Source organism: Podarcis muralis, chromosome 14 (assembly GCF_964188315.1).
Source record: "Podarcis muralis chromosome 14, rPodMur119.hap1.1, whole genome shotgun sequence".
In the NCBI taxonomy this organism is placed as follows: Eukaryota; Metazoa; Chordata; class Lepidosauria; order Squamata; family Lacertidae; genus Podarcis; species Podarcis muralis.
In genome coordinates this window covers 23,082,510-23,099,160 of record NC_135668.1, presented here as the reverse complement: position 1 = coordinate 23,099,160, position 16,651 = coordinate 23,082,510, and the positions used below count along the sequence as shown (strand labels likewise).

Here is a 16,651-nt window from a genome sequence, read left to right as displayed (position 1 = left end):
ATGGAACTAATGTTATAGTGCATGTGATATTGTAGACTCTTCATGCAGTACTAATCTCCCCTTGTTAGGCAGCTGATAGTCAAATGCCAGTTTTAAAATAAATAGTGTTTTATGAGACGGGGGCAGGCTTTTATGTATGTTGGAGATGGATCAGACTCTTTCAGAGAAGAGACATCCTAGGTTCTTTTGGGCATGGAAAATAGGAGGCTAAACTTTCAAAGGGTTATGTAGCATCTGAGGTGGGTGACTGTTAGTCAAAGCAAACTCCCTGGCTATCATATTCCAAGCACATTTTCAAAGCATGCATGTTTGCCTCAAGAACATAACTGGGCTTTTTGTTCAGGTAGGTGCTTTGATATTGCCGTATGTTTTGTGTGTTTATCCCCAACAATCCCTTTATTCAAACCCCCCCAAAGTACTCTGTTTCAGGGAGGTTGGGCTGGCTTTGGGCATTGCAATACAGTATAAAAGTGAAATATCCAGTGTACTAATTGTAAATGGAGCTAAGCTATAACATATGCTGAAGTCTTGCTGATTTAAATAATGCATTTGTAAGTGTACCACCATGTATAATTGTACACTGTGTGCAGCAAGTTTGAACACCATGAGCATGAGCCGGACTTCTGTTGGGCTTGATCTACAAAGTGAAATAAGCTTTCAACAAAAAAGAGACCTTGCGACAAACGGCTGTTATCTCAGGATTTTGGAGTTTAGTTTCAACCACTTTTATATTCTACTTTTACTGATGCTGGGGTTGGGGTGGATTTCTTACATTCCTATTGAATTTTGATCTGCATACAGTTGCTGTTGCCTGCCGCTGCGATAGGCAACAGTATTATCAGTCTGTATACTAAAAAGGTGTTGTGAACCTGTAGCTTGAGGCTTTTAAAAGAGCTGGAGTTTAATTGCAGCATTTTCAGGTCACCAAACAATGAATGGGTGAGTGGTACTTATCCCTTCAGTTTTGCAAGCAGATTTAACATAAATATAAATGGGTAGGCAGTTATTCAATTTCTTACCCGCCCTTTACTGCAAGTTCCCAGGGCGAGTTACAACAATAATATATACAATTATAAAACAAAATAGTTACAACCATAAACAAAAGTGTAAACAATTACACACAATTCCATATATAAAAACAGAACAGACATTTAAAAGCAGTTCCATAAATAAAAACCATTGAAGTTTATTCCAGTGCAGATGCAAGACTGAACATGAAGCTATAGGAACCCTGCATGTGAATGTCTCAGGCTTTAAATGATCATCAAACTGTATTTTTTGTATTTGATTGTAATGTGCACTCTGTTAAAATCATGAAGTGGGGAGAGTGGAAGCAACACTACTTCGAAACCAAAAATAGCAATAGATCATTTGATTGCTATAAGGCAACAGTGCATTTCGTAGGGGTGTGAATTGCTTCTTTTACCTCACTCTCCACTTGATATAAATCATATAGGCAATCAAAATAATGACAATTGCCTTTTCCTTAAAACAGCTTTCTGGGATTGGTGCCCATTTATGATGGCGTTTTAACTTGCAGATTTCACCTGAATTATCTAATGAAAGAGGTTTTGGTTTTTATATGAATTTTTAAAGCAGATATAAATTAGTTTAACTTTAATTTCACACCTATCCTTTTTTTTTTCCTTTTGCTTAATATTACTGTTTTGAAGCCTTTTACACAGTAGATAGTAACATCAAATATAGTTCATCGCTACCTTGAAATTTATTATTAACCAAATACATGAGTACCTTTACTAGCTAGACAAAACATGGCATCTAACTAACTCACATTTGGAATAATGTTCTCCATAGATTCTGTGCTTTGTGGGTGTGGGGCGGGGAGGGGAAATGTTTCTTACCGGGGGGGGGGGGGGAGCTATGATCTCACATTCCTTTTGAGAAACCAATTAAAACATTTTTTGAAAGAAGAATGGTGGTGGGTAGAGGGGGGAAAGTCTGCTCTTTTCCAGCTATGTGGAATTATATTGCATTTTAGGTTGTTACTTTTTTGTGGGGGGTGGAACAAAAACAAAAAGACAAAGCACTTCTTTGCCTTCAGTGGAAACGTTGGGTCTTTGTGGGCATCCAGATGATCAGTGCAAAATTTTGCAGTGATGGAAAGTTCTTTTTAATCTATGCTAAGTATAAGAAATGTTATACTGGAGAAAGAACCTCATTGTTTCTGGTCTCAAACTATCATTTAAAACCAGGCTTTGGTATGCATTTGAAATGGAGGGTTAAACACTAGCTTTCTCCCATTGAGGTAACTCTTCTGGGAGAGAGAATTTTTTCTTTTATAAAGCTCTGTTATATCATTGGCCACAAGAATCTAAAGCAAGCTGCAGGAGGTAGATTTTTGGGGGCAAGTAGGGCAATTATTTTATTTTTTTAAATTGACACTCTTGCACAACTAAAATGATTTCACGAATCAGCAATCAATCAAGGAAAACTAGAGAAGGAGAAATATAATATACCAGCATATGAAAGTACATAATTGGTCTGCTTTTGATACTCTTGATTCATTCGTATTTTAATTTTAGACCAGTTTATCTTTTGACAATGATGGTTTTATTCCTCATATAGACCGCAGACAGAAAACCAAATTGTGTGCTTCTGGTCTAGTTTGCAGGTCAGTTGCTGCTCTTGTGATCCTGTAATGGGACTGTTGCTGATCTGGGGAACGACTTGTGTGCTATTGAGAAGCCTAGAATGACTAAAGTTGTGATGGTGCTTAAAGTCCATAATAAATTGACCATGTCCTCATACATATGCCTATATGCCAATAGGCCCTGCTCACTAATCCATCGGTGCATCAAATTAGGCCAGCAGTACCAGGGAGCAGGTCCTTTGCCAAAGTTGTCCCCTGGTTTTGGAATGCTTGCTCATCAGATGTGAGGGAGTTTTTTTAAAAAAAAAAAGTGTTGATGAGCTAATGGTTATTTGATTGATTTTTCAAGGGAGGGAGAGGGTTTTTAAATTTTGCTAGAATCCAAATAACTGCAAAATTAGTTCTACATGCCAAAAGATGTTTTAAGTTTGTGTTCCTCATCCTCCCCATTCTGCATCACAAACCTATTTTGAAATTGATTGGATTGATTGCAGTTAAAAATGCATGGGGGTGTAAAGTATGTAGGGTATATACATGCCACCCCATTGCCTCTGCCTACTCCACCCTTAAATTTTTTAATTTTTTTATTTGTGCCCCGCCCATCTGGCTGGGTTTCCCCAGCCACTCTGGGCGGCTTCCATAGAAACCAAAAATACACTAAAATATCACACGTTAAAAGCTTGGGGGTCGCATAACTGACCTTTTTAAATTCAACGAAAGAGACTGAAGGGAAGTTGCACATTGGCTTAGCTGAACATACCGGTATTTGTGTTACCCAGTTTCCAAAAAATGGGGAGGTTTCTAAATGCATTGCATTGAATGTGCTCGCTAGCCAGTTTTAGATTTTCCTGCTCAACACAGAAAGATCAAGGCATAGATGGGGATGGTGAAGGTGGGGCCAGCATGCACCTTCACTCCCCCTACATGCTTCATGCAATTCTTTCATGTTCTCTGTATTGCCTGGACAGGGCTTTAGATTTGAGAAAATCTAGCTTTCAGGGTTGGGGTGGGGGAAGGCACCTCGCTGAGCATACCAGAGATCTTGTGCAAACTCAAAAGTAGAGTTTTGAATCCTATCTTATAGCTATCTTTATTTTAATATATCTCTTGGAGGTTTGGTATCGTACGTATTTCATTTTTTGATTGCTGCATTTCAGCATTTGGAAAAAGTAACTTAAAATGCTTTAAATACAATAATGCTTGGTATCAGTTTTCTACAACTTAGAAGTTGTCCCGTCCCCCCTTTCCAGGCAGAACAAGATTTTGAAAAGTATTCCATGTCCCTAGTATGGGAATGGATTTTCAGAGCAGGGCAGGTGTTCGCTTACAACAATATGATGACTACTTTGAAAATCTAGCTGCCAGATAGGTTTGAAAATCACAGCAGGTTTCGTTGCCTGTGGTGAACAAAAAAATGTATATTTAGGCCAGGCTGGAAAACATTACAAAAAGTTGTTAGGGATGGGAGCTTTTGGGTCTTTAAAAAAAAAAAGATATTTCTGCTTCTATAAGAAACTTTGTGGTCTAGTAACTTCTGTAGACTTCAAATTGCCATATATTACAAGTATAAGGATAATATTAAGGGTGCTAGGTAACTGAATCACAAAGGCACTACAAACTTATTAATGGCTGAATTGTAGACTCTAATTAAAATATTTAGGTCTTTGGGCTGTTGTCTTAGTCTTGTGCCTGCCTTCCTGTTTGTGATGGAGCTTTTTGTCATTAGTGGTGTTTTTTTTTTAACTTTCCCATTGCCGTATCTGCTTCATTAAAACAACAACCCACCCACCCTCAGATACTTCAGATGATAACTATAACATGTCTGTGCTTGCTGTCAGATGAAATATGCTAGAAAATACACTGTTAACATATATCTGTTAGACTGTTCACTCGTAGGAATCAGCTTCTTTCTGGAGAATGGCCAGATTTGGTTAACGCGGCAGGAGAAGTTAGCTTTTCTAAAGGGTTCCCCTAAGCAGGTCTTAAATTGCTGAGGTTTCAACTCTCACTGTCCTTTCCCACAACAGAAAAATGTTCAAAGGTGGCTGCCATTCAGATTATTTTAAAAATGCTTCTTGTGGTAACATAATACGCAAACTTACTTTTAAAGTCAAGTGAAGCTCATGGTTGTAACTCATTCGTATACTTTATTTATAAAGACTGCAGAATAATATCAAAACCACTTAATGGAAAAGTCACAACACTGTTGATTTCTGTGTTCTGGAATCTCTTGGTTTTATCTATGATGAGTGAATATGCAGGCTGAGGGGTGACTCATAAGGTCATTTTTAGCACAAATTCATGTTTTCTTAAGCCTTTGTAATATAAGGCTAGCTGTGCAGCTGTGCATTGTGGCCCCATTACATGCATAAAGAAAGCAGTGCTCAGATTGGTGTCCCAGTGCTTTCAGGAAAGAAATTTCTACGCTTGTTGTTCAACTTCTATTGGATATGTAATATGTGCAATATGTTCTCCAGTATATTGTCTAATGATCAGGTCTAGAAGCATTAATGTACTATATTGCATTTTTTATGTTCTGTTCTTCCTCCAACAAATTTGGGGTCATGCACCAGGTTCCTCCCTTTCCCTTCAACCACACAGCCGCCATATGAGGTAGGTTGAGCTGGGAATTGAAGCTGAATCTCCCTGGTTATAGCCTGTCACTGACCACTACATCAAGGCAGTTTTATTAATTACCACAGAAATTTGCATGAGACTATTTTCTACACAGATGTGACCTCACTCATGAAACTCCAACTGCTTCGTCATATTTATACACTGTCATGAAAGAGTTGGCTGTGGGTTCCCATGGCATAGAAACACAGCTAATTTGACATAGGTACGCCTGTATTCTGGGAGAATGTAAATGCAAAGACTTCTCACTTGGAAGTAATGTTTGTGTAGAGAATTGGGCTTCCTTGGGAAGAGTCTAAGAGAGGAGTTAACTTGTGGGGAGGTGAGTAGAAACAAATATTTGTATGAATGGAAAGTAATTTAATTAGATTTCTCAGTCACTGTTCCCTCTCTGAGATTTTATTTTGCGTTTGTCAGACACCATCCAGTTGTGCCGGAACTCATATGTGGAACATATCAACAGCAGTACAAGGAGCCGACTTACCCCAGAGGGTAGCCCCAGAGGGTAGCCATCCCCACAATAGCCATGGGGGTGGACCATCAAGATACCAAATAAATGGTTCACCCTCCTCACCCAGAGGAGGGGAGTCAGCACAGGCTCGCCTTGCTACAGCCAGATACGACAATTCACAAATCGTTCCCTCTTCCTTCTTGAGGATGGAGCCCTAGCCTCTTCCCCCAAATGGGGTTAGGGATGGAAGAAACACCTTGCCCAGTGAAAGATGGGAGAAATAAATGAATTAGGAGGTTGTTAATGATTGCATCAGCATTTCAGTTCCCTTCCCCCCCACCTTAGTTTCCAAAACAAATCTTTAGAGCACAGTGTTTTCTGTCTTACTTTTTTGTTTCCTTTAGCTAAAATTGAAATTGCATAACATTAGGAATAAACATTAATACCCTGGAAAAGGCTAACAAAACAATTTCAAGATCATACCAAAAATGATGATAATGGCTTACAACATACCTAAACGTATATTCCCAGAAGGTCATTAAAAGCTATTTTTTTATCAAATGGAGTTTCACAAATTTGATTCTCAGAATCACAAATAAAATTAAGTTTTAACATTATAGAATTTGGAATATGGCTATGAAACCAGTCCCACAGTAGTGAAGAATTTCACCACATACTCACAAAAGAGGGAGAAAATGCAGGTGAAGAACTTCACGAAAGCTGGTCAGGTTCAGCTGTAATATAACCAGTGCAATCCCAGATCTTTCCTCCTTTCCCCCCTCTGCCCCTGCTGAATAAACCCATTACAAATATTTTGCCATAGTTTTTATTCTAGCTTTTTAGAGTATTTAGATTTTTGACAGATACGCTTTGGATTATGTTTATAATAAATGGGTCGTATTTGAATTGATAGTATCTCAGAGGGTAATATGTAATGGTAGAAGCAAGTGATGGCACTAACTAAAATAATTATATCTTTTCGAGGTACTAAATGTATATTAAGAGATTTGATTTTCTGTGGCTTGTTTTGTTCTAACAGTTTCTCATCAAGTAATAAAAGCTTATCTAATTTTCGCATATAGTCTTCCATCTGACTACTGTATTTACAAGCATCCAGTTATAATGCTACTGGGGCATCATCTATATATTTAAAAAACTCAACTAATCTACATAAATATTAATTTGAATTTATGAAAAAAATGAAATCTCTTAATATACATGTAGTACCTCAAAAAGATATAATTGTTTTAGTGCCATTACTTGCTTCTACCATTACATATTACCTTCTTGAGAGATACTACCAATTTAAATACGACCCATTTATTACAAACATAATCCAAAGCGTATCTGTCCAAAAATCTAAATACTCTACTTCTGTTTAATAAAGCTGACTGAAAATCCGGTAATCCCCCCCTCCTTCTGATAAATGCTTTGTCCGTTGTAACTAAGAATTACAGTTGCTACTTTCACTTTACAGCTAATAAATTGAAATATTTCTGATTTAGTCATCTCTCAATTTATGAGTTTATTTTATTTATTTAAGTAACTTTTTAAAAAACAAAAACTTCAAAAGTAGCTTACATATTAGAACATCAAACAACATACTAAAAGATGGCAGCCCAGCTTTTTAAATAATTTCTGAAATGGAAGAAATTTAGGAACAGTGTTAATCATGGAAAGTAATTCATAAAACCACAGTTATAAGGGGGAAAGCAGCAATTTTGTAAGACAAGTATTTGGTAAGGGCTATAGCTCAGAGGAAGAGCATCTCCTTAAATATGGAAAGTCTTTCGTTCAATCCTTGGCATCTTGAGATTGGACTCAGAATGTTCCTAGTCTGAAACCCTGGAGAACAGCTGCTAGTCAATGTAGACAATACTGTACTGAACTTGATGGGCTGGAGGTCTGTCTCTACATCAGGTAGCTTCTAATGTGTTAAGCCCAAATGCCCTCCTAAAGAGCCATTTTTTAACCAACCACATAAAATCAAAGTATTGGAGTCTGACAGATCGCACTTGATAGGATGTTCCACATGGTGGGTGCCAGTTTGGAAAAGGCCCTGCTCATGATAGCTGCCCATTATGCCTCGTGAGCGGAGAACTTTGGAGTGAGGACTCATATGTTGAATTGGGCACATTGAAAGGAACATATGGAATTCCCACTGTATCTTTACGTTGCAGTTATGCATAATCATATAAAATCATAAGCTGATCTCTTATTTAAATCTAAAACTCTAAAATTATTGAATATATCAAATATTTTAATCTCAACCATTTTTCAGTTTGAGCACATCCTAATGCTCTTTGCTAATGCACTTGAGGAACAATATCCCCAAAATCATTCTCTCTTTCAACTAAACTATCCAATTTATCACCAAGTTCTTTAAAGTTGTTTACATGAACATGTACTTTATTCATTGATGTTTTTAATCTTCTTTTTTGACACTCTTAGGTTTCTCAGTATATTCTTTCTTCTTTATCTGTGTCTCTATCTTCTGAAAGTTTGAATTCCTTCATTAAATATTTTTTTCCCTTTCCTCAAGAGACTATATTGGGATCTCATACCCAATTAATTTTCTCAGGAATTTTTGGAGTCATAGCCACAAATCAACTTTGAATCATTCACTCCCCAATATATTAGCAGGACAATCTTAACTGTAAATCTTTCATTTCATCCATCCCACAGTCTGAATCAGTATCATATCAATTTGTTTCAGAATTCTTTTTCAAATAATCATATTTCAATACTTCCCAATCATATCTCGAATAAAATATATTGTTCTTCTCCCATATACAAGAAAATTGTAGAAAATGAAGTGCATAATGTTGCATCAATGCTGGACATTTTGTAAACTATAAACATTTTTCAGCTAAATACTATATTTCACTATCCCTTACATACTATAATTTATATTGCAACAAATCCATATAAAAAAGAACATTGAAATTCCAAATCCTTATTAGTTGAGAAAATAACAGTCACAAAATCAAATTGGAATTTAGTATGTAGTAATGTTTTTGACATGCATTTCCGAATAGGTTCATGGTAATATTGGTTAACGGTCCAAATAGTCAGAACTCTCAGACTTTGCTGAACAGTGTTATGAAATGGTCGCACCTTTTGATGATCTAAGTCACTTGTACTGGTGAGGTGGCCTCCAGCCATATACAGGTGTACAAAATACACACCTGGAAGTGAGTTGCTGTGGCTGGTCTGTGTTGGAAATGGAGCTTGTTAGCTGCCTCCCCCCCCCCCCCCCTGGAAAAGGTGGGCAGGCTCACCTGACAGCAGCTGCAGTTTTTGGAGTACCCAGCTTGACAGTTCTCAGCTTCTGTCTCTTTGAAGTAGTATTGCATTCACTGAACTTGAGCCCCTGGGATAGGGTGGGTTATAAGTGTTTGCTTAAATCAGGCTTTTTAACTGTTGCCTGTACCAAAGGAACAGACAGCTGCTGCCTATACTTCTAGAATAAAACTTACTAATAAGAGCCTTCATTAAATTTGATGGTTCAAACATGTGCCATCATTGGAAGCAGACAGAGAAGGGTTAATGGAATTAGTTTTGATACCATTGTATTTCTGAATGTGCTGGCTTTGGAAGTCTTTTAATTGTCATGTTTAATCTCCCTTTTAATCTTTCCAAACTTGGCAGAGGTTCTGCACTTAGTATTACCTCTTAATCATCATTAGATAGAGCTTGATTTGTTGCCTTCTTCACTTGTATTGCTTTTGCCCGATTACTAATAACATTTTACATTTGCCAAATGAAGGTTCACTGGTGTTGGTCTATAATCCTCCCCTCCCCTCCCTTTTTCATTCAAATGCAACCAAGAATGAATAAGTTCTCTAGACACCAAGAGCCAATAGATGTGGCAACTGGTGCTTAACAGTGGAAATGTCCATTGTTAGCACATTCCCAGGAAATGCTCTTCAGCTTATCAGGGGGAAATGTCAAGACGCTTAATAATCAGCTCTTAAGGAATTCTGCCCTAAGTGTGGATTGTCTGCCAACCCCCTTCCATTTTATTCAGGAGATCTGTTGCAGATTTGGATGTGAGATGTTGTTCAACTTTCAATGTACACTTGTGAATGCTGATGTGACAATCTGATTCAAATGTTGTGAATGTCTGAACACTACTGAGATAATACTGTTTGAAAATTTCCTGAACTGTAGTTGTTAGCAATCACTGTAGTACAGTATGTCCAGAAAAGGAGAAAATCTCAATCTCCCTCTCACTCCCCTGCCCCCCCCCCCCAATATTCATGAAATCTCTCTGGGATTTTCAGTCTTCACCTGTAAATACCATAAATTTATGTGAATATAAAATCATGCACTAGTGGTTAAAAGCAAATGTCTATATGGTTAAGTTTGAGTTGGGAATACTTTTTTTATTAGTTCTGTGCATCTCATTCTGCAGTTAGCTTAAAATTTGTTCTTGGGCAACTCTGGAAGGGAGCAACTCAGTGTTAGAGCATAGTAATAGTTGGCATGCAAAAGGTTCAAGGTTCATTCTGGCATCCTAAAAAGGCTATTGGGTAGCAAGGTTGGGAAAGACTTCTGCTTGAGACCTGCTGCTAATAGTTTCTAACTTGGATAGTTTAGCTGAAACCTGACATTTAACTGAACACACAAAAACCAGTTTCTAGGTCTACACATTTAGCTGTTCTGCTTCATAGTGCTTGTGAGAGTTTCTGCTTGTTTGTTTCAGCTTTCAGCTTTCAATTACCTTTTAATGATGGCATATTCTTTTTATCTTCTTTTCAGGGCAGCCACGGAACTTACAAGATCTATGCCGAATTAAAATCCGCCAGTGTATAGGCCTTCAAAACCTCAAACTACTTGACGAACTACCAATTGCCAAGGTTATGAAAGACTACTTAAAACACAAATTTGACGATATCTGACATTTTTGCAAAAACGTTGGACGATAAGCAAGATTAGTTTATATTCCAGATACCTTTCAAAGGCTGGTCACCTTGCACAACGTATATCCTATGCAATTTCTGATTTTTTGTTTTCCCCGAGAAGTCAGAAGGCAGGTATACAATTTCTTTGGGAGGGGGGTGTTTTATACCAAATGCTAGAAGGTCTTACTTTTTTATTATTTCTTGGTCCAAGTTTACAAGATCCAAGCTCTCTATACAACTTTACGATTGTAGTCTGGTTTCTCCAACCCCTCTCCACAGGGGTGAGTATCTTCTTCTTTTTTTAAACACTTAAACTTGCAGCTTTGAAATGAAGACAGAATGTCAGTTGTTCAAAGGGATCCTTCCCCTACCCCAATGTAGCATGTGTAATACTGTGAGATGGCTGAGTGAATGCTAAACAAAGTAAAAGTAGGAGACTTAAGGAAGTAATCCACAACACACTACTGTTGTATAGCCTCTGTTCCATGGGGAATCCTAGGCAAGACCCTCTGAAATGAAGGATCTACATAGCAGCAGTGCTTCCTGGATTAAGCCCACTAGCATTGCTCCCGTGCCAAGGACCAATATGGGTATCCGCTTATTCCTCATAAGGAGTCCTGACAATTGACTGGATTCCATATGGTCACTATTTTCTACCCATAAGGTGCTTTTCTCAGAATCATGGCTCAGGCTTGTAACTAGGGTGTTCAGAGTTTTCTATAAACACGATAGCTCTTTGGAAACATTGCCACCTTCATTGTTTTTTTTCCTTTTCTTCCTTTTTCTTAAAAAAACCCCAAGTTGGATCTTTAACATAATAATTGTAGTTCCGATGTCCATATGTCTTATCCTTCCTTTGATGCCAGTATGTTCGCTGCTGTTTGTAATTAGGTTTTACACTGCTCAGATGCCTCTGTGGTCTCTCTGTATTTCTTTTTTTATAAAAACATTAACGGAAAACTAATCTAATTTCAAAGCCGATGCATCCTGTTTCTCATATGCAATAATTCCCCCCCCCCCCCGATTTATATTTTCTCCATCACACATGTGACTCACACACATTCCTACCCTGGTCTCAATATGATGTTCGTTACTTATTGGAATTGCTGCTTGCTTATTGGGATATATATATAGATATTTTTGTTACCCCTCCCAAATTTCAAAGGCATCTAGTTTGGACTGTTGTGGCTCACTTCATCCTCCCCACCCCTCACCCCCATGCAAGAGGCTAATCTGTGGTATTCTTAAAACCAGAATCTGGCCTAGCAATTGGGTTTCCATATTTTTAAAAGGGCTCCATAACCTGAAACCTGTTGTGTTTTCAGCTTGCTTGATGTTAATTAGGACTTTGGGCTGATTCACCAAACCCCTAATTTGTTCTTATGGGCTATGGTGTAAATACAGCATCTCAAAATACCTTTGCTGACATGCAGATTTGTGTAAAATTTACTATAAATCTGTAGGTCACAGATCTAAAGGGGAACCTTGTGTGAACAATTAAGTTCCATAAGTATGTTGAAGCATAAATAATATACCCATAGAAAACTTAGCCACAGCACCTGGACCTTTTTTATTTTGAAGATTCTATATATAACCCCACTGTAATGAGACTTTCTCACTCGGAAGATGATAAGCTTCTGAGCAAAAATCTAAATCTGCAAGAACCCAGCCTTTGCTTTTTAGGCTGAAACTGGCACATATTTAATTATGGCATAGGTTACTAGTCATACCTTGGGTAAAGCCTGCAGTTTGATAGGAGTTGAGATTACAAAGGAAATGAGTTTATAAAAGTTATCCTCTGCATGTCAGTGGCTTTAGCATCCTGAGCTTTGGGGTTCCATCTGAGATTCAACATAGATTGCACTTGGGGAACATTATTAGTTCTCTCTGCAGTTTCCAGTCACTTTCCCACCACTCGTTTCTTAAAGGGGAACAGAAGTCAGTAATTTAGGATCAATAGAGCTATGTAATCAGTGGTACATGACTGCAGCATTAATTTCCATTCTCATAAGCATCAATCCTGTTGCTGTCAATCAATTACAAGGAACTAAGGTAGCAAATGACAACTTTTTGCTCAGCAAGCACTGACTTAGAGTGCAAGATATTTCCTCCCAACACACATACCTCCCCCCTCTCTTACCAAGATTCTACTTCAGAGGAATGTATGTTGTTTGTTTTAAAAAATGGAATTTCAGTGGCCAACTAGTACATCATTCTGTTCTATTCTATTTAGTTTGCCCTTAATTGGAACAGCATTCAAGCTATGTATGCTTCATCAGATGGTCTTTAGTGAATACAAGGGTTTTGCAAGTCTGGACAACAAGGTCCCTGTTTCTTGTGATAAGGAGCTAGGAGCAACTCGTCTGTTTTGATCTTCAAGGAAATGTTCACAAAAGCTTCCCAATCTCTTCGAATTTTTATGTTCTTTGGTATCTTAAGGCCCCAATCCAGTTTACTGGAGATTCAGGCTTTGATCAGTTTGGTTGACTTTCTTAAAGTGATGGTGCATTCTTACCAGCCTAGTAGTCTTTACTGGTTCAGGGATCAATTGTAAGGTGAATTTTATTCTGTCTTGCTGCTGTGACTTCAAAAAATATATATAAAATGTATTGCTGATAACAAAAGTGCTATTTAATGAAATGTATAATTCCATTTATTTATTTGTTTGAGGTTTGTTTTCGTGTCTCTCCCCCTGCCCCAATGTTTTAATAATTGGCACACTTTGAATGAAGTACATCTTAGGCCATAAAGTAAAATTCCCTTAACCCTACTGTGTTATCCATTATTTCAGTAAAGCCATTTGACTAGCTGAAGGCAAAGTGGGGAGGGGCAACCTTCGGTCCCAGTTCCTAAGAAAATCAAGCCTTTGACTTATTAACTGGGTAGTTGGTCGTCTTTCTTTTTAATGTACAGGAGATTCCATAGCATATGCACCATGTTGAATGTGCATTGTGCATATCTCCATGCAAGCCCAACTCAATTGCAACCCAATTATACAGCCTGAAAGATTTGTACCTCTTTGAGCAAACATAACTTGTTTTTGAGAAGAGAATCAGAATGAAATGATGTTGACGTATTTTGGTTTTACCACTAAAAATGATGGAAGCTTTTCCATTAAATGTTTTGGCTTAAATTCCAAAAAAAGAAAAAAAGATAAGAGCATTTATCCCACTTCTTTAATATTAAACATTTTTATATAGCTTTTTTAAAAAAACAAAACACAAATTGGCAAACACACCAAAGAAATGGACAAGATGAAGATCATTAGCAAACCACAAACCTCATTCTTTTAAAAACAAAACCAGAGTTTTGTAAATATTTCTGTTTATAAATGTACAGCAGAGTAAGAGTCTGTTTTTTAGATTATTTAATTACCATATTTCTAATCTATTTACAATATTAGAGACCATATTTGTAAATTCCCAAGGCTTCTGTTTCATTTTTCATTTTTGACTTATTTCATTATTCATATTAGGAACAATCTGCCCTCATAGGGACAGCATGAAGACACAGCATTTTGTATTTGTTGGTTTTTGGTACTTCATACATACAAAGATGCCCAGTGTAGGAGTAACTGTGGCTCCCTGCAAGTGTTGATTTGCAAATTAGAAGCCAGCTACATGAACAAGTTTTTCCTTCTCTAAGCACAAACTCTCTTCCACTGCCCCCATTCAGTTTAAAGCTATATCTGCACCAGTGCTAACCAGGATTCCCCTTGTCTGTGTCAGATCCTGGTTAAGATGGCAACCTTGTTTTAGCATTAACCACAATGCAGATGCAATGTTTCAACCATAGTTAAAGCTGACACTGGACAAGGAGAAGGAAATAATCCCTGATAGAGAAGGAGTGAGAAGGACCCACATTCCTTAAGCAAAGCCATGTTTACAAATCATGGCTTACCTTACAGAGAGCCAGCATTTCGTTTGCACCAGCCTCAAGTGACTGAGAATATAGTCCACTGGGAATGTTGCCTACAGAAGCACACTTGAAGCAAATTGGTGGTTCTTGTCTGTGGCAAGCTCCGGTTCCTTTCAGCGGAGCCTGAGATGGAGGCCTTTGCTGTGGATTTTATGTCAGGTTTTAATGAAGGATGGGCTAATGAAACCTGAAATCCCAGTCTAACTCAATACGGTCAGTTTGTTGCAAATTTCACTGTGAGAAGGATGATGTACCATTTTGCCCGCCATTCTTATCTTCCATGCAGTTCTTTCTGTGTTAGCAGCATCGTAACATATTTTGTTCTTCCTTTTGTAATGTAAGGTTTTGCGTTGGGTCATTTTGAATTAAAATAATTACCAAATTCTTTTAAATCTGCTTCATTTCTTTTTTTAAAAAAACCATTCAAAAGTTTTTATTCTTTATATTGCAACGGTTGGGGCAGATTGCCTCAGTAGCTGCCTTCTGTAAATGTATGACCATCAATTTCTGGACTTAGATCTTTCCCTGGCTGTTGAAATTGTGTACTTCTCAGACCTGGAATTTAGTGATTGTCTCAGAAAAAAAACCCCTAGGATGGATGGATTTAATCCATAGTAATTTATATCAGCAATTTAAATTACCAAGAAGAAAGTCTGTGTCAAGTAATCAATTAAAATCCAAATTCTCCATTTATTATTAGATACTCCCTAAATAGAATTGCACACGAAGGTTCCTGTTCCCACAAAAAATGACCTAAAACTTTCAGAAGGTACACTATACATTTCCTAAGTGTGGTGTAAAAGAAATGCTTATTTTTAGATTAGATTTACTGTCTGTTAATGGGAAGAACTGGATGACTGTAGCACTGTTACAGCACTGCATCACCGTAAATGTATTTAATGAAAGTAAACACATGTGGGGCATATAACTGCCCTGCCCACCCCCCACCACAAAACATCAATCTCATTCAGACACAAGGACAGGTGGTCCTTAGCGGAGACAGACCATGAGATGGAAGGTAAAAGTCAATGGTTTTTGGCTGATGCTTGGTTATAAATTGGGGTGAGGGGAGCCTGTATCCCAAGTGCAGCCTCAGGGACATGCTCAACTGTCCTGCAACCCTCCATCACAGTAATTAGGCTTGGAAAAGGTACCCCATTGGAGCAATAGGGAGTCTGTTTTTCAAGCCGAATTGCTTCCAGAGTGGGGAGATCTTTATGTATATTGCAGCTGGAGTAGGGCATACGATAGATATGATAGTCATGCCCTGCAGTGTCTGTGAAAATCTCCCCTTCCTCCTCACAATTAGAATTGGGGGAAACTCAAATGTTTTTTCAAGCCTAATATGGGGTGGGAGGGTAGGTATGTGTGGTGTGATAAGTTGTGATGTGCATGAATGGAAGTGTGTGATAAATGTGTATGAGAGTGGGTTTCCCCACCCACACTGGCCCTTCCCACTGCTGGTATGTGACCTCTTCCAGAAGGTTAGCAATGAGGTAATCATAAATATTTACTGACTCCAGGCTAATTGGAGTTTGGCATGAAAAAAGAGTAAAATTTCACATGGTGATCCATCACTGGGCTAACTTGCCAGTCCTTGGTCCAGATAACAAGCCATATATTCATTATCTATTGGGATGTGTAGTGACTGATGATTATGATTTATCCCTAGTTTACTAATAAAAGTAGCATCTCATATGTGGGTCGTCTTCATATGTTTGCATTAAGTGCAGATTGCATTTAACATCAATTTATTCTGAAAGCAAACTCATAACTGAATCTTTTAAAAGAAATCTGGTTTATTTATCCACCCTGTACAAAAGTGAGAATTGACTCAGGGGAACAGTATATAAACACATCTAGTATTATAAAACCTCTTCTTATGCAAGCTGTCATGTCCTAGCAGGGAACTCTCTGTATCCCATGGCAATACTTTAGCAATGATGAACCATTTTTGTGTGTATCTTAAGAATCTGAAAGAGCCAGCTATGCTTCTCCCAGTGGCAGATAGAAAGTTTGCATTTAGCCAAAAAATGGAAAACATGTGGCTCTCCAGATGTTGTTGGACTCGCAACTCTCATCAGCCCCGGCAAGCCTTGCTCAGTGGTCACAGATTATGGGAGCTGTAGG

The 16,651-nt window shown here is 37.9% G+C and overlaps 1 protein-coding gene across 8 annotated transcripts in view; it reads left to right on the top strand.

The window, feature by feature from the left end:
- The window catches only part of ASB7 (ankyrin repeat and SOCS box containing 7), a 41,616-nt gene extending 26,703 nt beyond the window's left edge, over positions 1-14,913 (top strand). For all 8 annotated transcript variants that reach the window (XM_028706537.2, XM_028706542.2, XM_028706540.2 and 5 more), the window contains one exon: positions 10,461-14,913. In XM_028706537.2, coding sequence (XP_028562370.1) covers positions 10,461-10,600 — 140 coding nt within the window. In that variant the 3' untranslated portion in view covers positions 10,601-14,913. The remainder of the gene's footprint in view (positions 1-10,460) is intronic.
- Positions 14,914-16,651: the final 1,738 nt, after the last annotated feature.